General features: G+C 38.4%; 1 protein-coding gene across 2 annotated transcripts; it reads left to right on the forward strand.

Moving 5' to 3' along the window:
- vwa7 (von Willebrand factor A domain containing 7) lies at positions 1 to 26283 on the forward strand. 2 transcript variants are annotated; one of them, XM_030151924.1, is made up of 17 exons: positions 1 to 277; positions 3446 to 3694; positions 3785 to 4018; positions 5021 to 5117; positions 6309 to 6443; positions 6544 to 6739; positions 7762 to 7931; positions 10966 to 11078; positions 11162 to 11278; positions 12945 to 13169; positions 15426 to 15552; positions 17203 to 17355; positions 17437 to 17529; positions 17640 to 17929; positions 19917 to 20053; positions 20729 to 20888; positions 25526 to 26283. In XM_030151924.1, exons 2-17 carry the CDS (start codon positions 3449 to 3451, stop codon positions 26078 to 26080), a joined length of 3048 nt encoding a protein of 1015 aa, XP_030007784.1. In that variant the 5' UTR covers positions 1 to 277; positions 3446 to 3448; the 3' UTR covers positions 26081 to 26283. The 2 variants fall into 2 exon arrangements, with proteins under 2 accessions (XP_030007784.1, XP_030007783.1); XM_030151923.1 differs by having other exon boundaries at positions 1 to 270; positions 3444 to 3694; positions 25526 to 26080.
- Positions 26284 to 26365: the final 82 nt, after the last annotated feature.

The following is a 26365-nucleotide window of genomic DNA, read 5'->3' on the forward strand; positions in this document are numbered from 1 at the left end:
GACCCTTCAGTGTCAACCAGACTCTCATATATGTTCAACCAAGTGCTTTTGGGATTCTTCTTTTATCTGTTAGTTTTGTAACTGAGGAGACAGTCAGAGATAAGAGCACAAGGATAAAAGCTGAAGACTTTAAAAGTTTGTACATTTTGTACAAACAGGAATGAACTGCGGACAGGTTGTGGTGAAAGTCAACGCTATCGAAAGAACGTACATGTGTGATGTCTGTCTCATGCAGCGTTGTGTCAACAAGAGGAAGAGTGTGACAGGATGAAATGAGGTAAAAAGCATTTTATATGTATTATGACATTTAACGATGAAATTTTACAAAAATAATTTCTAATTCTTTCACAATGATCAAACCATATATACTAAAACCTGTAGCTTTTCTCAACCAGAAAATCATTGGTATTTGTCTAGTTGACATTTGCTGATGGAGGAGGCAATAGATTAAATTTGAAGTACACTCTCAAAAATAGAAGTACCAGCTTGTACTTAAAAGGGTACAAATGCTTGTCGCTGGGGGTGTACTTTTTTGAGAGACATTTCTGTACCCATTTGAAATGGTCCATTTTTGTACCTTAAGTACTTAACATAGAAAGAAAACTCTCATATAGTTGATAATGCCATGATGTTTAAAGTTTGAATCGGTGGCCTAATTGAGAAAAAACAAAACAAAACAAAACAAAAAACGGTATAGGCTAGCTACGACATCAAGACAATGGAGGTGTGAATGAAAACTTCATAAAACAGAGATTATGGCAATAATCAGAGGTTCTAATAAGCTAAATAAATTATTAGGCTATTATCATTGAGCAAATTGGGCTATTAAATTAGAAGACAAACTATTATTAAATATAATATAGAGTAAATACAGTATGATATATAATAGATAATGTGCTAAGCCTAATGTTTCAACTATAATTAGGCCTACTGTTCAGTTCTCCTAGCCTATAGCCTATTCTCATGGTCTACACACATTTTTTTTTAATGCTGCAGGGTATCTTATAGTACAAATTTGTACTTTACATAACTTTGGACCCTTTTTCATAGTCTAAAGGTGCAATTCTGGCCTCCTAAAGACCAATATTGTACTTTTAAGAGAACATTCTTAAAAAATGTACTTATAGTTACATAAATGTTCTGATCTTGTCCCTCTATTTTTGAGAGTGTATATACTGTATTAACATGCTTTGATATTGTCATGGGGAAACTATATACTAAATACATCAACTACTATTTCTGTTTTATTCAGTGAATTGGTGTTTAACCCTTTCATGCATGAGTTATTAGAACCTTAATCAAGACTTTTTTTCCTGACTGTTTTAATTCCTCTTTAGGCATGACAAAAACAATGCCATTGACATTTTTTTATAAACCTATTTTTCATGGAGTTGCAAAATATCCACTCAGCTGGACACCATGCATTTAATTTTTGAAGCAAAGAAACATGTATTTACTGATACACTGTGTGAAAACTATGGAATATATATATATATATATATTTTTTTAATTATTATTATTATTTTTTTAACCTGTCTTGTCCAGCATCATAACAGCAGAATGGTAGCCTGGCTGCCTTTTTGTGCTGAACAAATTTGCTTTTTTAAAGGGAAATTTCAATGAGGCTCCCCTTGATATTCTACAGTCTTTATTATGAGTTTTGTTGAATCACATTTCGATGCCGGACCTGACAACGAAAGATGTATTTACAGACATACTGTGTGAAAAGGAACTTTTTTTTTTTTTTTTTAACGCTGCTAATCTGATGTTTTGTCATTTTAACATACTCTGATACTAGTTATTACTCACTTTATGAAGATAACATGAAAAAAAAATGTTTTAAAAAACTGTTAATTACAGTCTTATAATAATAACAAGCAATTCATTTACATTCAAACATGTTACTGCAGATCAGATTTATCAAGAACAGCAAAGTTACAGTAAAGGTATGAATGTCAGTGTATGGGATGATCCACAGTGTTGGCTGATATGGAACTAAAACAATAAAATCCATGAATATGCAAGAGAACAGCTGTGGAATAACTGTCCACTGTAGTGACCACTATGCATGAAAGGGTTAATATTGCAGAGCTTTTGCTTAGCAGATAAAAAACGAAGTCTGTGGTTTTAAGGAACTGTGCTGATCAGTTAAACTGAAATGCTGAATGGAGGCTGGCACAATACATGGAGCTTCTTCTTTTCTTTTTTTTTCCTAGGGCTTGATGCATTGTTTCAGTTGCTCTTGTCTTGCATTTGAATAAAGATGGCAAAGAACAATAGGACCCTCTGTACAAACAAGCATGAGAAAAATGGGAGAGGAGGTTTGTAGGGGGGGTTGGCACTAAGGAGTGGGTGATTTTAGGAAAGGAGACATGGATAAGTGGAACAAAATTGGCTGAAAGGAATAGGATTTAGACCAAATTACAGCATTGCACAGATTTAATGTAGTTTGACTGACTTGATCGATTGATGGATTTTATTTCGAATATGAATGTCGAAACAGAAGAAAATAAATAAACAAAACACTTAAACATAAGACATATAATACATATTCGAAAAGGAGTGCGAAAAAGTACAACTTATAAACTCCCACCCCTTCTCCTTATATAATTAACAACAATAATAACCTTCCTAGTCTAAGCATATCTATACTATATACCATAATATGACTGATACTTACTATTAAATAATTTGGTTTCTAGTTTTATATTATTATGAACAAGTACAATATGATTTACATAAACACATAATACAATAACACATATATGTAAATACATATTCATACACAGATCTATACACCCACACATATACATATACACACACATACACACATACATACATATACATATACAAACCACATACTTGTACATCTTTATAATACCCAGTCATACCCAAAACCTCCCTCATCCCTGCACCTCTGAAAAATTGTGTCTTTGTACCTCCTTTTAAATTCTATCATGCTTGGACATTGCTTTAACTCTATATTAAATCTGTTCCACAGTCTCACCCCGCTGACTGAAACACAAAAACCCTTCCTAGTCGTGCATATTAAGTGAATTTCAAAGTTAATTTTCCCCCTTCAATTATAACCCCCCTCATGAATACTGAATAATTTCTGTATATTTGTTGGTAAAAGATTATTTTTAGCTTTGTACATCATTTGAGCTGTTTGATAGTCCACAATGTCTGTGAACTTGAGTAATTTTGACTGTAAGAATAATGAGTTTGTGTGTTCCTGGTAGCCAACGTTATGAATGATCCATATTGCTTTTTTCTGAATAATAGTTTGTTGGGGTTTACAAAATGTCGTGTTGTGGTTTACAAAATGTACCCTTTGAGAGTTTTTAATAAAAATTTCAATGTAACTCGAAACTGCAAAAGACTACAAAATATAATTGTTTAATTGTAAGCATTGTAGGGTATGACCCATGTGCCTTCGCTCTAGAGCATGATGTTCCAGACCAGAAGACGGATTTGGGGAGGGTCCCAGATGCACTGGTTCATTCTGGCTTACCTAGTCCTCCTCGCTTTACCATGCATGGGATTCCTCCCTAACTTCTGGTCTCGAGTTCTGACGCTGTCCTGGGACTCACACACACACCAGTACATCACAGAACATGCCATCCTCAACATCACTATGGAAACAGTGGAGGGTCTGAAGCTCAGCAAAAAGCATCCAGAAAACCACAAAGAGGTGAGGCGGAGAACACCCACTTCATAGAAACTTTTATATGAAACACAGGAGAAATGTTGAACATGTGTGAAACACCTTTACCTCCTTTAGACTGGACTGGGCCGAAGCTTCTGGAGAGCTGTGGGAGAAGTGGTGAAGTCCAATGTGGCCATGGACTTCCTGAGCTCCACCAGGTCCAACCCAGTGTACCACTTCGATTCAGAGCAAGTGAACCGCTCCATGGTGATGCTGCGTCAGTTCTGGACTCAAACTATACTGTCAGTGCGGGTCAAGGAATACCAAAGGGCCCGCTACAGCTTGGGTCAGCTTTTTCATTCCCTTCAGGTAAATACTTTTAATTAAAAAACACTAGTGCCTGTCTGAATCAGTGGCGGCTGCTTGTCTTTCAGAGAGGGGAAGCTCATTGTCGGCTTACATTAAAAAAAAAGTCAAGTTATTTAAACATAAATTCGGCCCTCCGTTCCTTTTTAAGAAAATGGTCAGTGACCTTATCGTACCAAGTAAACAAGAAAACGTTGAAATTATGCTAAATTGAAACAAGGAAGTACAATGAGTGTGTTTTATTTACAGTGCAAGAAATGAACAAGTAATTTCGTAGTGGTTTCTGTCTCGATTTCACAAGCAGAATGCGCGACGGTATTAAACTGAACTGTGTCAAGTGAAGGATATCTATAGTAAATCTCAAGTAGAAGTATATCTCAAAATAGCTGTCAATCAAATGGGATTCAGCCTTTCGACTGATCCTCCAATCCGCGTGTGGAAGCCTGGCGTCCAGCCCAGCTGAGGTCCGCCCACAGCTCCATTCACCCCCAGAGATGCAGGGTCCAGGGGCGGGACAACATCGTGGCATTTATCCAATTACCGTCCAGTTTTGAGGCAATGAAAAAAACTGTCCACTCAGTCCCATTGAGGTGCATGGACACTGAGCGTCTACGGGCAAATGCACTGAGCAGAGATCGAATGAGAAAACAGCGCAACGGGAATGTATGAGAAGTGAACAACACTGAGTCTGTTGATTTGTGATAAAGCTGATTCTGAATGAACTCGTCTGTGAGATGAACGTGTTCTAACACATTTGTAGTCAATGAAATGTCAACACAACCGTACATATTTAACCATTTAATTGTCATAATTTTATGGCAAGCCAAGCTTCCCTTGCAGTCTGTGAGAAATCATCTCTGGTCTGAATCTATACATATATTACTTGCCTGCATTATATAAGCTATATAAAGCCATACTGATAGGCATGGGTAGTACACTGTATAAATGGAATGTACATTTTTTAAGCCAAAGCTGAATTATAATCCACTGTATTCTTTACTCCAGGACTTCTACAGCCACAGTAACTGGGTGGAGCTGGGCCAGCGCTCCATTTACCTCCACCTTCTGCAGCCAGAGGAGCCAGCGATCCCTGTAGCTGAAAGTAATCCACATCTATCACAGTACTGCCGCCTACCTGATCACTTAAAACAATATCAGTAAACTGGTTTAAAGTTTTTTTTTTTTCATATTACATCATGAACATATCAATGGTTATTTAAAGCCACCTGCTGCTGTACAGAGATGCAATTCCTAAGTGGGGCGTAGGGAGTGTTTCTTCAATTTGTTGTAAATGTTTTTTCTGGCCTTGACAACTGGTTACACTTGCAGCGGCAACAATGCATTGCAAAATGTTGACACACAGGCAAGGCCAGTTGACTTAAAGCCTAAGTGCATGACAGGTCATTTATTTGAGGGTAAAAGGGGGCTACACAGACATTGTTGGCTTAGACATATGGCTACCACGCCTAGAAACATGGAACATTTCACAATTTATCTGCTGAAAACTGGACTATTTATAGGCCCATACCTTGTGGTGGTGCAGCAACAAGACTGAAGGTGTGGCACTAGATTAGGAAAGTTCAACACTAGTTGACTAGTCCAGCTGGTATTTTTACCTTGGACTGATAGTGATATCTACTGCTCAAGTAAAGTAACTCTGAGCCTTTTAGTTAAACTATGCGATATGCATTGTTAATTAAATACATTTTCACTGTTTCATTTAAGAAATGAGGAGGGCTTTGGAAGAAATTCACACACCTCTCCACCTTTTTCCACAAGACGTGACATAAAACAACAACAACAATGTGAAAGAATAGTGGAGAGTATGCTATGATGTGTAAAAGCTGCGAAACTTTGCATTATTTATTATTTGCATTATACACCGCCTTTTGGTTTTCTTGATCAAATGAATATTTTTCTGCAGAATGTGGGAGAAATGTTGTCAGTAGTTACAGTAGGTACAAACACATGCCTATAACTAGTAAAACCAGTGGTCTTTTTCTCCCCAGCAGTCTTTTAATTCTTTCCAGTGCTGTATGTATGAACAAAACATGTCCCTTATGGCTCTTACTGTATCTATTTGCATAAAAAAATTAAATCTAAAGTTTACAAATGAAGACTTGAATTTGTCTGTAGGTTTCTGGGAACACATCTTGTTGTCACCTTTCAAAACCTCACAAACTAACACACATTGACTTTCAAAAGCCAAACAGAGACAACCACAGTGGTTAAACAACATGTTGCTGCAGTGATGGTTTGGTGGAACAATGGCCTTTCTTCTTCCTGTCAATAGGAGACACTCCTACCTGTATGGAGTGCTTCAGTCTCACCTGTCGAAACAACCTTGTGTCAAAAATGAAGAGTATGCATCAAGATTCCCAGCTGCTCACCACCGGCTACTTCAGCACTGTACCTTCAAAACCTGCTGGTATGTCAGGACAACATTACAACCAGCGGCAACTTGATTTTACTCTACAAACTCAATTTATGAACTCCATCAAACCCTGAAGATGCACTGTCTTATTCAGGTAAATGTAGTCATGGAGGTGTTTTGGACAGTAGCCGCTCTATGGGGGCCAAAGGAGGCATCAATAAGGACAGCACCTCACCTTTCTTTTCCCCTCACCACTACCTCCATAAAGAAGCAGCCAGTCTGGCTACAGAGGCCACCCTGAGTGTGCTGAGAGACCTCAGAGACACAGTGGGCCACAAAACCTTCCTCAAGTAGGTTTTAATACTTACACTAGGGTGACCAGGTGCTTATGAGCCACATGTGGGACAAGGGGTGTGTTTGTGTGGGACAATGTGGGACACGTCATCGTAATGCCGGAACAAAGTGTAGATTTTAAAACAGTGTGCATCTTATTGTCCAGCTTATAAATATGAATAACAACTATTTCATTTGGTTACACACAGTATGCATATTTTTCGCACTGGGCATTTGTTTTTTTGCTTTTTTTGCACAGGTTTCAGCAACTTTTTTTGCTTGTTAAACACAACAAAAAATCTTGTAAAAACTCAAAAAAGAAACCTCAAGTTTCAAATATTGGAATTAAATATTTTTAGAAAATCTGCTTTTTTATTTGAGTACATGTTCTCAACCCTCAAAGGTAAACTAATCTACGTGCAATAAAACAAAAAGGCATAACTGACAACACCAGTGACAGGTTGATGGACTCCTGACCCCACGTGTATGTTAGTTGATTGACAGTGGACACAGCCAATGGTGATAGCGCTGTCACCACTATAAAATAAAAGTCATGTTTGGAAGAAGGCGACTGTGCTGCACTTTGGAGAGCCAGAGCCAATCAAATGTGGGGCATCGTCTCAATGGGCTCTATGCACAGCCTCACTACTTCCTGAACTTCAGGTGGGTCCTTTATTTCCTGTCTTTCATTATTGGACACACTGATCAATCCAGGTGTGTCTGCTACTTCTTGTTGTGACTACTGATTAATCAGGCACATCTGGATTAATCAGTGTGTCCACTAATGAAAGACAGGAAATAAAGCACCCTCTTGAAGTTCAGGAAGTAGTGGGGCTGTGCACAGAGCCCATTTGCAGGACGTGGAAAAAATGGTCATAATGCTGTGCAGTCCCACACAAAGCGAAACACCTGGTCACCCTAACTTCTACTGATGCATGACTTAATCCGCTACAGTATATCCAGCCTAGGAAACAATTTGATAAAGTAAGATGGCTTTTGCATTCACTGAGTATATTTATTTCCTTCCAAACCTTTACAGTCTCTTCAGTGTGAAGACAGTCCCTGCATTAGTATTTGTCATGGACACCACTGGCAGCATGTTTGAGGAGATCACTGCCGCTCGCCTCCGGGCCCTCTCCATCATCCAAACCCGGGCCAACAACCCAGGGCAGTCTGGAACATTTGTGCTTGTACCCTTCCATGACCCAAGTGAGTGAAAGTGTGTTAAAATGCACACTGAAAAATAAGGGCAAAATCTGTACTGTGTTTAAAGTGATGCAATCAGGCACCTCTTCCTTATAGGTAACTGACCGAAGCCCTAAAGAGGAACCTGGTATAGATTCCCTGATAAATATAGCATGTAAACAGGCAAATTTTATTCCACAACAAAGTCTGAACATCAAAATGTGACAGTCTCATAAAACACAACTCCACCTTAAAGGTCCCGTATTATGCTATTTTTCAGTCACGTCATATAGGTCTCAGAAGCCCAAAAACAGAGTATTTAAGTTTGTTCGCCCCAAAATCATCCTTTTTTCGGAGTTTCAGCGGTCGAAAAAGTCACTCTCACCAGCCCTCCTCAGAACAGTCTATTTCTGGGCCTGCTTCCGGGTATGCAAATGAACGCATCTGTCAACGTCCACGCCCACTCCCCCTCCCCTCTCTGGGAGAGGACGCGGCTTACGCTAGCAGTACTACGCGCTAATGTTGACGGTGAAGCCATCATACACACGTCTCAGACAGAACGTCTTTCCAAACACTGGCTTTCTTTGCCTTGAGACGTGACTGAGCCCCGACGGAAAATGGCGGTGTTGTGTCGGGTTCGTGGACCTGACACGGAAAGACGCCTGCCGCCACTAATGCAGGCAGCTGCTAACAAGCTTGATGCTAACTATACTGATGCCAACCACAAAAGGCCCGTGTTCAGAGTAGTTCTGTTGAATGTCTCTTGATATTATCAGCTCTTGCATGTTAACGGGGACGCAAACGTTAGCAGCAGCAACCGAGCTATGTTAGCTGCCATGCTAACGTTAGACGTACACATCAACCACCAGCTTATCCATAATGTAGGGTTATGCAGTAAAGATACAAAAAAATGATAAGAACTTACATCTCCCACACTTGTACTTGGGTCACGAAGCGTTGGTACTGCGTCCTTCTGGATTCGGAGTCTTTGTGCTAAGCCGGAGCTGTATGGGCCCATGTTAAAAAAACACTCGTCCGTGAAATGCCGGGCACACACATACAAGCGTTTGGGAATGTTGTTTGGTACATGACCATCACAGATATAATCCAGCCACTTTTTACGGAGAGGCTCGGAAGTGGGGAGCAAAAATAAACTTTCGTGTTGGTGTGTGCAGCCAACAACACCACAACATGCGTGTCCCGCCTTCGCCATGTTTGTTGTCCAAGAGGTACTTTGCCAGGGCGGGGCTCGCTTTGCGAGGGTGGGGGCACAGTCAGGGGGAGGAGTTAAATCCGCTTATGTCGTCATAAGCGGACCCAACTCAAACTCGGCCGTTTGAGCAGGCATTTTCACAAAATGTGGTGTAGCAAGGCAGGGAGGAAACAGACAGTTTTCAAATTCGAACCTCATAATGAGGCTACTGCAACACACACTACTATAAGAAAACTTTCACAAAGTGAGATTTGCATAATACGGGACCTTTAACAACCAACAGACAATTCTCAGTAGGAAACCTCCCTGTAGGTGCTCTGTATCATTCTCATCAAACAGTGTTTAGGAGCACTGGCACTTTAACATGAATTTAAAGCTAAAGGTTAACTTGCTTTATCTATTTATCCTGATAGGACAAATCAGTCTCTGCATTTTACCCATCCTTATAAACACATAGTACCTAGCATTAGCATTAGCATGTAGCATATTAGGAGTAGTGAACTGCCATTGATAGAACTCAGGGTCCAACTCCAGATCTTTATCAGCACTGTGGTCAGGAGAATTAAGCTATATGTACTTCAGTGGCGATTTGTCATAGACTGCAAGGGAAGCCCGGCTTCCCCTAAAATTACGAAAATTAAATGGTTAAATATGTACGGTTGTGTTGACATTTCATTGACTACAAATGTGTTAGAACACGTTCATCTTACAGGCGAGTTCGTTCAGAATCAGCTTTATCACAAATCAGCGGACTCGATGTTGTTCACTTCTCATACATTCCTGTTGCGCTGTTTTGTCATTCGATCTCTGCTCAGTGCATTTGCCCGTAGACGCCCGGCATCCATGCACCTCAATGGGACTGAGTGGAACAGTTTTTTTCATTGCCTCAAAACTGGACGGTAATTGGATAAATGCCAAGATGTTGTCCCGCCCCTGAATGCTCGGCGTCTCTGGGGGGGAATGGAGCTGTGGGCAGGCCTTGGCCAGGCTGGATGCTGAGCTTCCACATGCTGATTGGCTGAATCCCGTTTGATTGACAGCTATTTTGAAATATACTCCTTCACTTGACAGAGTTCATTTTAATCAGTTTAAGCGTCTTTGAGTACTTAGAAAAGCGCTATATAAAACCGATGTATTATTTATTTATTTTTTTTATTATTAACACTGTCACGCATTTTGCTTGTGAAATCGAGAGAGAAACCGCTACGAAATTACTTGTTCATTTCTTGCACTGTAAATAAAACACACTCATAGTACTTCCTTGTTTCAATTTAACGTAATTTCAACGTTTTCTTGTTTACTTGGTACGATAAGGTCACTGACCATTTTCTTAAAAAGGAACGAAGGGCCGAATTTATGTTTAAATAACTTGACTTTTTTTTTTTAATGTAAGCCGACAATGAGCTTCCCCTCTCTGAAAGATGAGCAGCCGCTACTGTTGTACTTGTGTTAATGCCAGGAGAAACATAGGGAGGCTCAGACTGACCCTTTTTGCTGTGAGGCAAAAGTGCAAACCACTACACCACAGCGCCAACCTAAGTGTAGCTATCTGAGTTTAAGATGCATACAGTATTCCATTCTGTGCTTCTGTAGTTTGATGTTTTAAAAGTAATTTGCAAAATTATATTTTCCTATAAATTTTGCTGAGGTAATACATTACATTAACACGATGCATTTTTTTCAATTAAGCAGAAAACAAACTGGGTTTAAACCCTTTTGGTTGTGTCAGGAGGCTGGTTCTGGCATTCCCAAAAATCTCTATAACTGCCACTGCACAAATAATTAACTTTCTAATATGCTTCATTTGACCTGTTTCCAATCGTTCTTTTTTAATGTTTAATGCAGAGGTAGGACCAGTGTATGAAACTGATGACCCAGAGGAGTTTATGCAGCACATGGAGAACCTGATGGCGCTAGGAGGAGGAGATGAACCAGAGATGTGCCTCTCTGCTATTCAGGTAAGGTTTGGATGCTTAATATTTACTGAAAAGTGGTCCAATGTTCACCTGTGTATTATGTTCATGTATGTGTATGTTTTCAGCTGGCACTAACTCACAGTCCACCGCTGTCAGAGATCTTTGTATTCACTGATGCCTCCCCTAAAGATGCCCACTTGTTTGATTCAGTGAAAGCTCTCACGCTTGAGAAACAGAGCAAGGTATGTTTTAATTAAAAAGGCAGTTCCTCTCAACCCTTGCATGGTGTTTGGGTCGGTGGGACCTGTTTTCATTTTTTATTAAAAGAAAAATGATGAGTAATTATTTTTTAAAGAATTTTTTCATCTCATATCTTGATTACATTGCATTTTGTAAAAAAACAACAACTAAAAACCAAAAACGAGTAGCATTTTAATTACCTCCTCCAAGGACAGTGGAGGTGATGTTTTCATCAGGGTTTGTTTGTTTGTTTGTTTGTTTGTCTGTTAGCAAAATAACTCAAAAAGTTATGGAAGGATTTTGATGAAATTTTCAGGAAATGTTTATACTGGCACAAGGAACAAATGATTAAATTTTGGTGGTAATGGTGGTGGTGGGGGGGACTGATCTGCCTTGTTGAGCTGCATTATGTAATAAATTCCCAATATGTAATAAAAGTTCAAAATGTAATAAGAATGTCACGTCATCTTGTAATAAAGCCGCATTATGTAATAAACTGACACATTTTGTAATAATCTACCTCAATGCATTATGTAGTAAATTTTTTCACATTATGTAGTAAGTTATTACAATTTGAGAAATTTATTACAAAATGCACTTGACACATTTTTATTTTCATCTTTAAACTGTGTGGTCAAAGTTCTGATTACATTACCTATAGCTCCTGTGACTAATTTATTCTAAATTGCTCTGAAATTACATTAATTTGGATTGTTATTACATAATAAACCATGTTATTACATTTTTTTTTAAAATAAAAATGTGTCAAAATGCGTTGATGTAGTTCATTACAAAATGCGTCAGCTTATTACATAATGCGGCTTTATTACAAGATGACGTGACATTCTTATTACATTTTGAACTTTTATTACCTCCGCCAAGGAGGTTATGTTTTTGCCAGGGTTTATTTGTTTGTCTGTCTGTTTGTTTGTCTGTCCGTTAGTGTGCAACATAACTCAAAAAGTTATGGACAGATTTGGATGAAATTTTCAGGGTTTGTTGGAAATGGGATAAGGAAGAAATGATTAAATTTTGGTGGTGATCGGGGGTGGGGGGGCCCACGGGGGGGGGGGGCGCAGACCAGAAAATTTCATCAAAATCTGTCCATAACTTTTTGAGTTATGTTGCACACTAACGGACAGACAAACAGACAGACAGACAGACAGACAGACAGACAAACAAACCCTGGCAAAAACATAACCTCCTTGGCATGGGGGGGCCCACGGGGGGGGCCACTGATCAGCCTTGGCGGAGGTCTGCGCTCTCCGAGTGCTTCTAGTTACATAATGGGAATTTATTACATAACGTGGCTCAACATGCCTTGGCAGAGGTCTGCACTCTCAGAACGCTTTTCTAGTTCATAAACGTGATCTAGCAAAGGCAAAAGGCAAATATTAAACATATATGCTTTTTATGTTGCTTGTAATGAGGATGAAGTAAACATCTGCTGAGTATTTTAACATAAAATTGTTTGATTATGTTGAATTAAGAACCCACAAATGCAGCAGGTCCACCACACCCACAAACACTGGCTGAATAACAAAAACCTGAACACCACACAAGAGTTAAATGAAACACATATTGTCTTTTCTGCAGCCAAAATGTATTGATATAAATCTGGAATATGGACTATTTTTATTTATACATTCTGCGGCTGATTCTACACAGGTGACGTTTCTTCTAACTGAAGATCCTCATTATACAACAGAAGGTAGAGGACGGAGCAGGAGGAAGAGGAGGAGGAAGAGGAGGAGTACAGAGCCTTTATCCCCAGATCGTTTCTCTTTGTACTCTTTGTTGTCTTCTCTGTCAGGAGGAATGACAATATTCACCACCAACTCTGACATCCAGAAGGTCTCAACCATAGTGGAGGACAACACAGCTGCTGATAAGGTACATCAACAGGAGAATTCTATCATCTACAGCAGAGGTGTCAAACTCATTTTGGTTCAGGGGCCATATTTAGCCCAAGTTGATCTGCAGTGGGCCAGACCAGTAAAATAATGACTTAATAACCTATAAATAATGACAAATCCAAGTTTTTCTTTTTGTTTTAGTACTAAAAAAAAAAAAAAAAAAAAAAAAAAAAAAAAATTAATTATGACAATATTTACATTTTACAAAAAGATGTGAATAACCTGAAAAAACAGAAATTTCATTTGAATAATTAGTGCAATTTTAACAATATTTTGCCTTGTCTTGTTATTTATACATGTACATTTACACACAATGTTATATAAACATTTGATAACAGGCAGAATATTGTTAAAATTTTGGAGTTTGGAAGTAAAATTTGAACAATTTCTACAATATTCCATCTCTTATTATTAACACAACTACAGCTCACAGTGGATCCATAAATGCACAAAACATTTGTAACAGGCAGAATATTGTTCAAATTAAACATTTTGGGTTGTTCATCTTTGTTTTTTATTTATGTATTTATTTGCATTTTATTGTGAAAGAATAGTTTTGTAAATGTAAATATTTTCACAGTGTAATGTTTTTTTTTCACTTAAAATTTTTCCACATAATTTTTCACAAAGAAAATTTGTAGTTGTCATTATTTCCAATCCAATCCAACTTTATTTGTAAAGCACTTTAAAACAACTGCAGTGGATGAAAGTGCTATACAGAAGAAAAATTAAAACCAAAATAGAAGTATAAAATACAGAATAGATTTAAAGACATAGAGACTGTACAAAAACAAAAACAAAAAAAAAGTGCTATACAGAAGAATAAATAAAACCCAAATAAAAACAATAAAATACGAGAACAGATTAAAAGCCATACAATTAAAAACAACAATATAAATAAAATAAACAAATAAATAGAATAGATAAACAACTACATACAACTAACCACTACCAAATAAAAAGAAAATATAGAATAAAGATAATACCTTCAAACATCTCACATGGTTTCAAAAGCCAAGGAGAAAAAATGGGTTTTAAGAAGGGATTTAAAAACAGACAGAGAGGTGGCCTGTCTGATATGGAGAGGCAGATCGTTCCATAGTTTAGGACCTTATTTATGGGTTATTGTGTTGTTATTTTGCCTGGAGATCACATTGGTCTATATGTGGAATTTGAGCCAAAAGGATTTTGACAACCTGGACTGTTCAGGTTCATTTTTGCACTTTCATCCTGCAGGATTGGAACCTTTGGAACCTTTGGCCGGCCAGATTTGGCTCCCGGGCCGCATGTTTGACACCTGTGATCTACAGCCTCCAACCCTGTTACAATATTTTCAATGTTTTTTATATTTTTTTTTTAGCATTTAGAGCACAGGTGTCGAACACGCGGCCCAGGGGCCAAAACTGGCCTGCCAAAGGGTCCAGTGTGGCCCGTGGGATGAAATTGTGAAATGCAAAATTTACACTGAAGTTATTAATGATCAATGATGTTAAAATCATTTTAGGTCATTTCAGTCTAAAATGGATCAGACCAGTAAAATACTATCATAATAACCTATAAATAATGAAAACTGCAAATTTGTCTCTTTGTTTTAGTGTAAAAAAAGTAAAATTACACAAAAATGTTTACATTTACAGACTAACCTTTTACAAAAAAAGTGAATATCTGAAATGTCTTATGAGAAGTATGTAGTATTTTAATAATATTCTGCCTGTTATTTAATGTTTTGTGTATTTGTAGATCCACTGTGATCGGTAAGTTGTGATTCACATGTATAAATGATAAACTAAGGCGTAATATTGTTAACATTGCACTATTTTACTAAAGAATTTTCAGGTTGTTCATATTTGTTCATGTTATGTTCAAGTACAATTCATAGATGTAAAGATTTTCATTCGGGAATTTTACTTTTTTCATTCAAAAGTTTTCACTCAAAATGATAAACTGAAGTATGTCGTTAAAATTGCACTTATTTATTTATTCAGTTTGTTCATTGTTTTAAAGGATAGTTTGTAGATGTAAACATTTTCGTAATGCAATTTTTCTTGCTTCGGTCTAAAACATAGAGGGAAGTTTGGAGTTGACATTATTTCTGTATTATTATGTTATTATTTGACTGGTCCGGCCCACTTTCTATCATATTTGGCTGTATGTGGCCCCTGAACTAAAACGAGTTTGACACCCTTGATTTAGAGGATTGAATGGTTTAATAATTTCTCTCGCCTACTACCAGGTGACCCTCCTCCATGTGGAGAGTGATCTGATATCCTCCCATTCCTTCAGAGTGGACAGCTCTGTAAAAAACGTCACCCTCCATGTCACAGGCAGCCTGATAGAGTGCATTCTCACCGATCCTTCAGGTACCTGTCGGCCCACATCCTGCACCGAAATGAACAGATATTTCCATTACTTCAAGGAATGTAATTAAATACATAATTGAGGAGGCTTTGGAGATACTTCTAGTCCATCACATCTCAGAGACAAGAGAATATTGTACTTTTTTACTTCACTTTATTCCTCTGAGAGCTTTAGTTACATTTCTGTTTTAATATCTCATCACCTTCCTGTCCAGTGAAAACCACACCTTTCCAAATGTTTTAATTATTAATGTTTGAAATGAAATGAAGAGAAAAGTGTTCCTTTATGAGCTGAGAAAACTCTCCTTCTTCTTAAACTAAATGAACTCTTTAAGAATCTTCTCAGATTTAACTGGACAGCGATACAAGAATGTAGAATATGATGCATTCTTGATGCATTCTCAGCTACACTACCCAAAATTATCCGTCCGTCCGTCCGTCCGTCCATCCATCCAACTGTCCCTCCGTCAGTCCATCCATCCATCCATCCATCCATCCATCCAACTGTCCCTCTGTCCATCCATCCATCCATCTGTCCGTCCATCCATCCGTCTGTCTGTCCGTCCGTTCATCCATCCATCCATCCATCCATCTGTCCATCCATCTGTCCGTCCATCCGTCCGTCCGTCTGTCCGTCCGTCCGTCCATCCATCCATCATCCATCCATCCATCCAACTGTCCATCTATGGTTGGAGGAAGCCAGATTACACAAATACAGTGGAACTTTGCAGTATGAATTTAATGTGTTTCAGGCCCATGCTCGTTTTGCGAATTATTTGCTTTACAAATCAATTTTCCGCATGGAAATGAATTGAAATATAGTTAAGCCATTCTAGCCCCTGTTTATAAAGCAGGAGAATCTCCTTCCAATAAAACGTCAGGTAGAAGAATTTCTGGCGTTTTCTCTCTCTCTTCACTGAATTTGGGTTTTCTGGCCTCACTTTGGCATCATGAACCAAAACATGGGTTAACAACACAAACAGACTTGTACATGTCCATGACTTTAGCTTTGCTGCTCCGTTTTCTGTGTGTGTATGTGTGTGTGTGTGTGTGTGTGTGTGTATGTGCTGTTTACCACATGGATCTGTCACGCTTTACCTACGTTTCTAATAGGGGCAGCAACACACCCTAAATAGTCTAACTAAATAACAGGTCCATAAAAGTCCTCGTTAGAGAATTTTGTAGGCTCCTCCCCCACACCTGAATACTGGTGTTTCTGAATGTGAAATGAGCCTGCGGAGGCTGTACTTGTTTGGAGGAGCACCTGCTCGTACTGGGGACATCCACTCGTATTTCAAGACAAAAATTCTCAGGAGTCGCGGCTCGTAAAACAACTTTCTTATATTAAGGTGCACTCATACTGCGAGGTTCCACTGTATTTATAGAGTTAAAGAAAAGCTCAACCTGGACCATCTCTAACTGAAAAGTACATATCCATATCCATATACAAATACAAATATATACACGTTAATACAGCAGAAATATTATTCCAAAAACATCATCATAATACCAAAACACTTCCAGCATGATGCCATTATCATACATCCACGTTGTTTTTAGTTTGTGTTGTTTTGAATGCATAACTTTCAGATGTAGTATTTTTCTCTTACTTTACTTCCATCAGTGATTAGTTTATCTTCCTGTTTTTTGCAGAACAAAGCCAGTCTCTGCTGAATGAACAAGGACCTCTAGCAGAGACAGAGCCCTTTGAGGGTCTGTATCGCATCTGGCTGCTCCCTCCTATTCAGCCAGGCCAGTGGAAACTCCAAGCCAAGAGTGACGGTCACCTCACTTTCAATGTAATAGGTAAAATTCAATGAAAATACTCATCAACGGTTATGCAGTTGTGCTGAGAAAAAAGATAAAGACATGTCAATGTATCCTCAGGAGACAGCAGTGTAGATTTCCTGTATCATTTTGCCACTGTGACAAATGAAACACACCCAGGTCTGGCAAGAATGGAGGGAAGCCCCGTAGCAGGTGAGGGAATGAGATTAGTTTTAACATGTTATGTGTTTCAAGTGACAGCTTCACACCCAGTTATTGACAGCTGGTAAGTTGTAAAATTTACAACATGTTTAATTTCCCAGGTGTCCCCGCCTTTCTGGTGCTGGCAGTCACAGGTCTGGCTCCAGATGAGGAGGTGTCGTTCAGCCATGTGACACTGCTTGGAGCCAATGGGGAAAGCCTCCGGCAGGTGTGGCTCAACTCTTCTTCTTCCTCCTTTTCATCATCCTATTCTGTGGAGGAGCTCGTGGGCTGGGTCGACCCCGTTCCCAGAGTTCCCTTCTGTGTTCGACTAACAGGCCGTGACCGCAGAGGAAACAGGGTGGAGAGATTTTCTACAGAAATGGTGCAGCCTACTCACGTTCAGATACAGGTGATTGTACAGAAACTGAACATGTCATGCTGTGATGTAGAAGAAAGAATGAATCACCATAACGAAGCTACACAGATCAGTTATAACAGGGGTGTCAAACTCATTTTAGTTCAGGGGCCACATTCAGCCTAATATGATCTAAAGTGGGCCGGACCAGTAAAATACTAGAGCTACTAGGATAAGAACTTATAAATAATGTCAACTCCAAAGTATTTTTCTCTGTTTTTGAGTGAAAAAAGTCAAATTCCGTTATGAAAATGTTTACATCTATGAACCATACTTAAACATAACATGAACAAATATGAACCTGAAAATTCTTAAGAAAAGTCTTTGCAATTTTAACAATATTCCGCCTTAGTTTATCATTTTGTGTTGGTAAATGCAAGTTCTGCAAATTAACGGATTTCAGTTCTGTTGCAACATGTTGATGGTCATATGAACTATGTTTTCAGGTCAAAAATGTCCACTTTCATCACAATTAATACTATATTTTCATGTCACAAATGGCCAAGTTATATTTTAACTGAATTTACCTGAAAAACAAATATTCTATTCTTTTAGATTCCCCAGCTTTTCTTGCAAGAATATATACTACATATCACATGTTTTATTTTTACAGGTTGCAACATGGAGTATGGTGCTGATCCATCCTGCTTATGTTACGCCAATACATACATTAAGAATGTCATATGTCATTTTTTAAATCAACAGTTTTCTAATAATAAGCTTTTTTTTAAAGAAATAACAATTCTATATTATTATTTACTCTTTAGTATGATTATAAACTATATAATAAATAATTCTGACACTAGTTTTAGCACAGGGATCATTTGTGGAAACGGTGACATGGCTGCCGAGCATCAGTATGATGGGATCCGTAACAACCATGTCACATCCGTCCACTGACACATTTTTTGTTTTTGTGTCAGCTGTTATTGTTTTAGATCCACAATACTAACATTTATGAATAAGAGGATAATTAGCAATTGTAAGTATATAAGTTTATTACTAATAAAGTACTGGTACTGACCAGATCATCATGGGTAATGTCACATCCGTCCGCCAGCAAAAGTTTTCACATACACGTGCTATTCCAAATCCAATATTTCTGAAAATAGAGCTTCTAGTATCAAATAATATCAGCAGTCTGTGCACAAATGTATTAGCATTATTTCAACACAGTTCAATGCATTTCTTACAACTTTTTTTTTTTTTGACAAAAATGCCACTCATTTGACCCCCTAAGTAAATTTTAGCCGTTATGAATATTTATATAATGTTTTCTGTGTCTGCTAGCATGATTGTTTAGTTAGAAGCAAAAATCAATAGACTGCTGTTTGCACTCTTCTTCATCACATCACATTTTGAATTTGAAAGCCGTCAATTCACATGACTGTCCATACAGCTGCTGGACTGTCAGAATATATATTCACCTTTGGTTACAAAGAAGAGACAATTTCTAGTCCAGAAAACTTCTGGAATGTGATCAAAATTATTAACCACAGGCCGCCAATCAAAGTCAGGCTGGGTGTATTATTGCAACAGGAGTAGCATAAAACACCAAAAATTATGACGAAAAACTGGTGGAAAGCACAGCAAGATGTAAGCTGAGACTAAAAATCAAGTATATTCTGTCAATTATTAATTTCAGAACTATTCCTAAGTGGAAACATTAGCATCGTATTACATGAACAATGAATATAGGCTAATTTTCTTTGCATTAGTCAAACCTTCAAAACCATTTTGACATTTTCTGATAATTTAACCATAGCTGTGATTTTCTGCAAATAAACACCCTAAATGATCGTATTTATGTAATATAGGAGAAATAATGATCAAGATATTCATTTTCCTCAAAGATAAACTTATTAATAAAAAAAAGTTAACAGCAAAAGCAGGAGTTCTTATTTTTATCTGGCGCTGCATGTACTTCATATACCGTCCACTAGGCTTCTCACACAGAGTCTGCATGGATTTATCTCTGTAGGTGTTATCAGTTCCCCACTTGGTACCTGGTCACAGCACAATGGTGACTTTTGACATCCTGAACCACGGCCCCGAAAGACTCCTGAGTCTAACTGCTGATGATGACTGTGGATATCTTCATAAAAAGGGACCCTACAGGTACTAAAACTCTTCACTACATTGTGTTATAATGCATAAAATACAAATTCAGTGACAAAATCCACTTGTAATAGAATCATACACAGCTTACAGAGGAAGTAGGCTATGCTTTAGTTTTGAGTAAATGTGTTGTTCTTAACCCTTAAACATCCAGAACTATTTTTGTGGCAACTTCCAAATAAATGTTTCCCTTAATTTAACCTCTCTTAAGTGATTTATCACCATTTATTTATTAATAATCCTTTGCATTTTGCTTTTTTTTTTTTTTTTTTGTCAAAATCAAATATTTTCCTACGTTTCATTTACATGTAAATGTTTATAAAAGCTCTGAGTAAATCTAAAGGTTATTTTATCAAAACAGAAAAAACTGAAGGAATATCATCAAAACATATCATTAACCGAACATAAAAACAAGTGTCTACAACCACTGTCACTGGTCAAACTACATGGGTTTTATTGGTGAATCAGTGTTACTGAAGATGATGGTGTTTCCACTAAACGTCCACATGGATCATATCTGATGAAAAGATGAGAAACTGCCTTTTACCTGTATTATTTACATGTATTAATTTGGATTAGTGGTTCAGAAGGTGTTAAACATTTTAGATCAGTACATGCTTTTGGTCTCTGGTAGCTGTTTAGGTCTGTGAGGATTAATAAGTTTCTGTCTCTCAGTTTCCCTGTTTCAGAACGAGGGTCTTTCAGTGGCCAGGTAGACCTCCACACTCCTGCCACAGCTCAGGCAGGAGCCACTGTCACCCTGACCCTCACTGTACGGGCTCTTAACTCTCAAGACTCAAATTATGCAGTGGCCTACCTGACAGTCGTCCCCCCGGTAAGGGCCAACATTCATTTCATGACTCTTCTGAACCGCTTTGTCCTTGAAAGGCTCGGGGGGGTGTTGGAGCCTACCTCAGCTACCATTGGGTGAAGGCGGGGTACACCCTGAACATGTCGTCAGCTCATTACAGGGCTGACATATACAGCTCTGTAAAAAAAATAAAAGACCACTGCAAAATGATCACTTTCTCTGATTTTACCATGAATATGTCAAGGTTCTAATAGTTTTGGATTTTTTATTATAGTTTAGTTTTATTTAGTTTTGACTTTTTTTCTCTAATTCAGTTAGTTTTAATTCATTTTTAGAGCAGGTTTGCTAGTTTTTATTAGTTTCATTATTTTCTAAATGCTTAGTTTTGGTTCAGTTTTAGTTTTGTCGTATCTTTTCTCTTCTTCTCCGTTGCATTCAAATAAATCCCAGACAGGACTCTCCTGCTTTCTCCCAACTTTAGTCTCCATGTTTTCAGGTAGTGTGGGGACTAGGGCTGTGTATTGGCAAGAATCTGTTGAGACAATACAAATTACATTACTAGGATCATGATACAATATATCACGCCATATCTGCATTTGAATAAATACCTAAAAATATCGATACAGTACTTTTTAATATCGATGCAGTATTGTGAAAAGAAATATCGCGATATATTGCAAAACCAATATTTTCTAACACCCCTAGTGGGGACCAGAAGATGACTAAACCACAAGCGACGAAAAGTGACGGACTGTTAAATATCATATGGTGCCAGCAGCTAAAATTGCTAGAGTGAAATAAATCACTTTCGCTTCAATCCAACATTGAAAAAGACGAAAACGAAGGGAATTTTATCCATAATTTTTATACGTTTTAGTTAGTTTTATAAGCACACAATACAGTTTCAGGTAGTTGTCGTTTTTTGCTTTTAATTCTAGTTTTTATTTATTTCATTAACGAAAATGTTTTTTTCAATTCTAGTTTTCGTCATTTCATTAATTTTCGTTAACGATAATACCCTTGGTATAGGTATGTGTTTGAGTAAAATGAACATTTTTGTTTTATTCTCTAAACTACCGGCAACATTTCTACCAAATTCCAAATAAAAATATTATTATTTAGAGCATGTATTTGCAGAACATGACACATGGTCAAAATAACAAAAAGATGCAGTGTTTTCAGACCTCAAATAATGCAAAGAAAACCAGTTTGTATTCATTTATAAACAACACTACTAATGTTGTAACTTGGGAAAAGTTCAGACATCAATATTTGGTGGAATAACCCTGATTTTCAATGACAGCTTTCACCTGTCTTGTCTCTCCACCATTGCTGTTGGATGACTTTATGCAGCTCCTGGCATGGAAATTCATGAAGCTCAGCCCTACAGCTTGACTTGTAGCTTGAGGTCTTCAGGACAGCACCTGCTGATGGTTCCATGCACCTGTTTTAGCACATGCGGTGACAGGTCTTTTAAAGCTGTGGCACCATGTCTATGGAATGACCTGCCTCTACACCTACGGTCCATGGACTCTGTAGAGAGCTTTAAGAAACACCTCAAAACCCTCCTGTTCAAAAAGGCTTTTTAGTCTCCCACCTGACCCAGGACCACCACAGACTGATTACACTCTATGTATTCATCATAACGTACTCCATGTGTCATCCCCCCCCACCCCCCCAGTCTCTCTATATCTCTATCGCTCTCTCTTTTCTCCTCCTTTACTCTCTTTCTCTCTCTCTCTTTAACCCCAACTGGTCAAGGCAGACAGCCATCCTTCAGGAGTCTGGGTCTGCTCGAGGTTTCTGCCCATTAAAGGGAAGTTTTTCCTCACCACTGTCACCAATCACAAGTGTTTGCTCCTGAAGGATTCTGTTGGGTCTCTGTAAACTTAATTTGATTCTGATTTGAATTGATAAAGCACTTTGTGACTCTGTCTGTGAAAAGTGCTCTATAAATAAAATTTACTTACTTACTTACTTACTTACTTACTTACTCAGTAATGTTCCATGGCTTGTGACCATCCATGTTCCTCCAGAAGTTTTCACAGTGGGTTCAGGTCTGGAGATTGTTCTGGCCATGACAGGGTCTCCATCTGGTGGTCTGTCATCCTCACCTTTACTGACCTAGCTGAGTCCAGGAGCATTGTCCTGATAGAAAAAATAGTTCTCAGAGTTTGGGAACATTGTCAGAGCAGAAGTCCAGTAGTTTTCAATAGTTATTTTTAGATTCCAATTACTTTATTTGCACTAATAGCACTGTTTTTGCATTTTCCAGAAGACAGTGATGGCCACAGTAGTGGTGTTTATACTTCTTAACTAAGACATGGATTAGGTGTTTATTCAGTAGAATAAGGTGTGCTTGTGTTAGAATTCAACAGACGCATGAATGGAATGGCTTTCATATATGTAGACGTGCTGATTTCAGAGGAGATTGCAGTGGTGTCTTAATTTTTTCAAGAGCTGTAGAGACGAACAACCAATCATTCTCACATTCACACCTATGGGCAATTTAGAGTTACCAGTTAACCTATTACGTGTCTTTGGATGATGGGAGGAAGCCAGAGTACCCACACAAAAACACAGGGAGAACTCCACACAGAAAAGTCCCTCCCTCTCAGCTGGTGTCAGAATCAAACCCAGAACCTTCTTGCTGTAAGGTGACAGTGCTAACCACTGCACCACTGTGTTGCATTAACAAATCTCAGACTTTCATGCATGTCTTGCTATATTCATAGAAACCAGTAACTTTTACTCAAGTACTGTAGGTCTACTGCAACTAAGTACACATTTGAGATACTTCTACTTCATCACACATTTCCTTCATTCCTGTCCTGTAAATATCAAATATCTCTGCATGTGTTTGAAGGATCTGTTCCTATATCAACTGAGACAATTGTCCTACTTGGAAAATGCATCGGCACAAAGCTGAACACTGGCCTGTTTTTGATGTCTTAGAGATATGTGGAAATGATGATCTTACAGAAAATAGTAGAATAGCACTGTATATTGACCCATCTGACAGTTTGTAAAGTAGATAAAATTAGCTCAAAACGAATCCAAAAACCTCACACACACACACCCACACACACACACACACACACACACACACACACACACACACACACACACACACACACACACACATATATAAAGTAAGAGTAAAACACTGACAAGTAGCTGCAATCACAACTTTTGCTTTTCATGCTTTAACTATATTTTGTTGACAATAATTGTGTTATTAGTAGGGATGGGAATCGAGAACCAGTTGTTTTTGAGAACCAGTTCCCAGTAGCTCGATTCCTTGGAATCGTTTGCCTGCCTCCTTAACGATTCTGCTTATCGATTCCACCTTCGTTGTGCATGCACCATTACGTCACGCGTACGCTGCATTGTTTTGGTCAGAACGTAGCCAACATAGTGTTGAGGCAGAAATGGTCTAAAAAGGTGACCCCAGGGCCACTTGTAACACTGTCAAAGCTTCCATGTCTTCAAAAGGGTGGAATCCTTCCAATATGCTCAAACATTTGCTCACAGCATGTGAATAATTTACAGAAATGTCACGTATTTGATTCGCTACTTAGCGACGCTTGTGAATGTAGCGGCAGAGTGAACACCAGGCCCAGTTCTGGTTCCAGTGTGGGCAACAAACGTCATACCCCCTCAAATACAAGTTTCTGAAGGTAGGGGAAAGGAAATGAGGTGCACAACAACGGGAGACGAGCCAAGCCGAGTCGAACTGGTTCCACATGGTGGAAATGCGGCAATAGAGGAATTAGTAAAGCGTCTTTAGTTTCACTTTCACTGCACGCATCACCTCGTACCCCCCCCCAAACCGGGCCTGGCGTCATCTGTTATTATTATTTGTACCTACTGTATATGGTATATTTTCTGTGCAGACATGGAAATATAAAAGACAGTTAATTCAAAAACACCCATTTGTACTCTTTTATTCCCTCACCTAATGAGAACTGATAAGAGAATCGATAAGGAATCGGACTGATAAGCAAAGTCGATAATGGAATCGGACTTGTTATCGGATCGGATACTAATAACTTATTTCATTTATTTCGTTCATGGTTGTTCATTTCATCAGTAAACATTCAATAATCATCAAGTAAACAAACATGTACACACCCATGCTCGAAAAGGAGCAGGATGAAGAAAATCTTATATTTCCTGCCCCCTTCTAAATAATAATAGCCTTAATGGTTAGCCATACACAACTAGCTATGAAATCATACTGTATAAAGCCAGAAAAACCAACTAAATACATCCAAAGATAATACAAAATGAATACAAAAGCAAGTGCAAAACTACATGTCCAGAAAGTACAAAACATAAGTAAATATAAACCTGATGAGATGATGCAAAAACATTTTACCATTCCAAAATAAGTAAATAAATATGTTACAAAATGCAAAAACAAATACAAAGCCAAATGTAAAACTTATAACTGTTCATATAATCTCATTGTTCTTTCTTTATACACTTTTTTTTTCAGTTGGAATATATTTTTACAGTCCTTCAGCTCATTATAAAGAGAATTCCAGAGTTTAACACCAACCACTGATACACACATCTGCTTCAAAGTTTTCCGTGCACACTGGTTAGTATCTGTATCCCTCATTGTTCTGTGTCTGACACCACTGTTTGTCCTGTAGGATCCTGACGTGTCCCCTCCGTCCTGCTCCATTACTCGACTGCAGTCCTCCTGTCCGTCCCCTTGCAATGTTTCAACCTGGAATGTATCTCTGGCTGTGTCAGACAGAGGGCGCTCTGGCCTCACTGCAATCCAGCTACAGAAGGGTGAAGGCTTTTTGACTTTATTCCACAACGCACCACTCACAGAGGACGACATGGGAGAGGCTCAGTCAGGCTTCGACCAGGCACAGAGGAACAAAACCACCAGCAGAGGTCCCCATCACCACCACCATAAAACCAGACTGGAGAAAGGTGACTCTCCTTTGAATGTGTCTGAGTGGGTACTGGGCTCATCTCAGCCTCTGTGGGTGACCTACACTTCCACCTGCTGCTCCACTCAGGCTGAACTGCTGGTGTGGGATGGATCTGGAAACATGAAGCGCTGCCATCTTTCATCTGGTCAGCAGATCAGGCAGCTCCAGGACAGGAGTGGAGAAACCAGTGGATCGGGCCAGATCAGATTCACAGGTGTCCTTTGGATAATGTGGGGTCTGGTGTGGTCAGTGTTGCTTTAGGTGGATGGGCTGACAACTGACCAGTGGCTGGAATATACCAGTCCAGACATGGACGACAATCCTTTTCTTTGAGTCTAAAGTTGGAAAAATCAGATGAATAAGTGGATTTATTGAATAAAAAATACTGTAATTGTGTTTCTGTTGATTGCTGATTATGTTTGCTGCTGTATTTCTTGAGATAACTTGTGCAAAAAAGAAATAAATGACCTAAAATAACTGTAAATAATGAATAATTTTTGGAGGGTTTATTTTTTTGGTTAATTGCCACTTACATAAAGTAATGTA

This window comes from Sphaeramia orbicularis, chromosome 13 (genome assembly GCF_902148855.1).
Source record: "Sphaeramia orbicularis chromosome 13, fSphaOr1.1, whole genome shotgun sequence".
In the NCBI taxonomy this organism is placed as follows: domain Eukaryota; kingdom Metazoa; phylum Chordata; class Actinopteri; order Kurtiformes; family Apogonidae; genus Sphaeramia; species Sphaeramia orbicularis.

What these genes read in the sequence shown, in the direction of transcription:
- vwa7 (XM_030151924.1), top strand. Translation starts at nt 3,449, where the DNA reads ATGATGTTCCAGACCAGAAGACGGATTTGGGGAGGGTCCCAGATGCAC. An exon ending in CGCTTGAGAAACAGAGCAAG is followed by an intron (nt 11,279 to 12,944) that starts GTATGTTTTAAT and finishes GATTCTACACAG; the next exon opens with GTGACGTTTCTTCTAACTGA. An exon ending in CATTCTCACCGATCCTTCAG is followed by an intron (nt 15,553 to 17,202) that starts GTACCTGTCGGC and finishes TGTTTTTTGCAG; the next exon opens with AACAAAGCCAGTCTCTGCTG.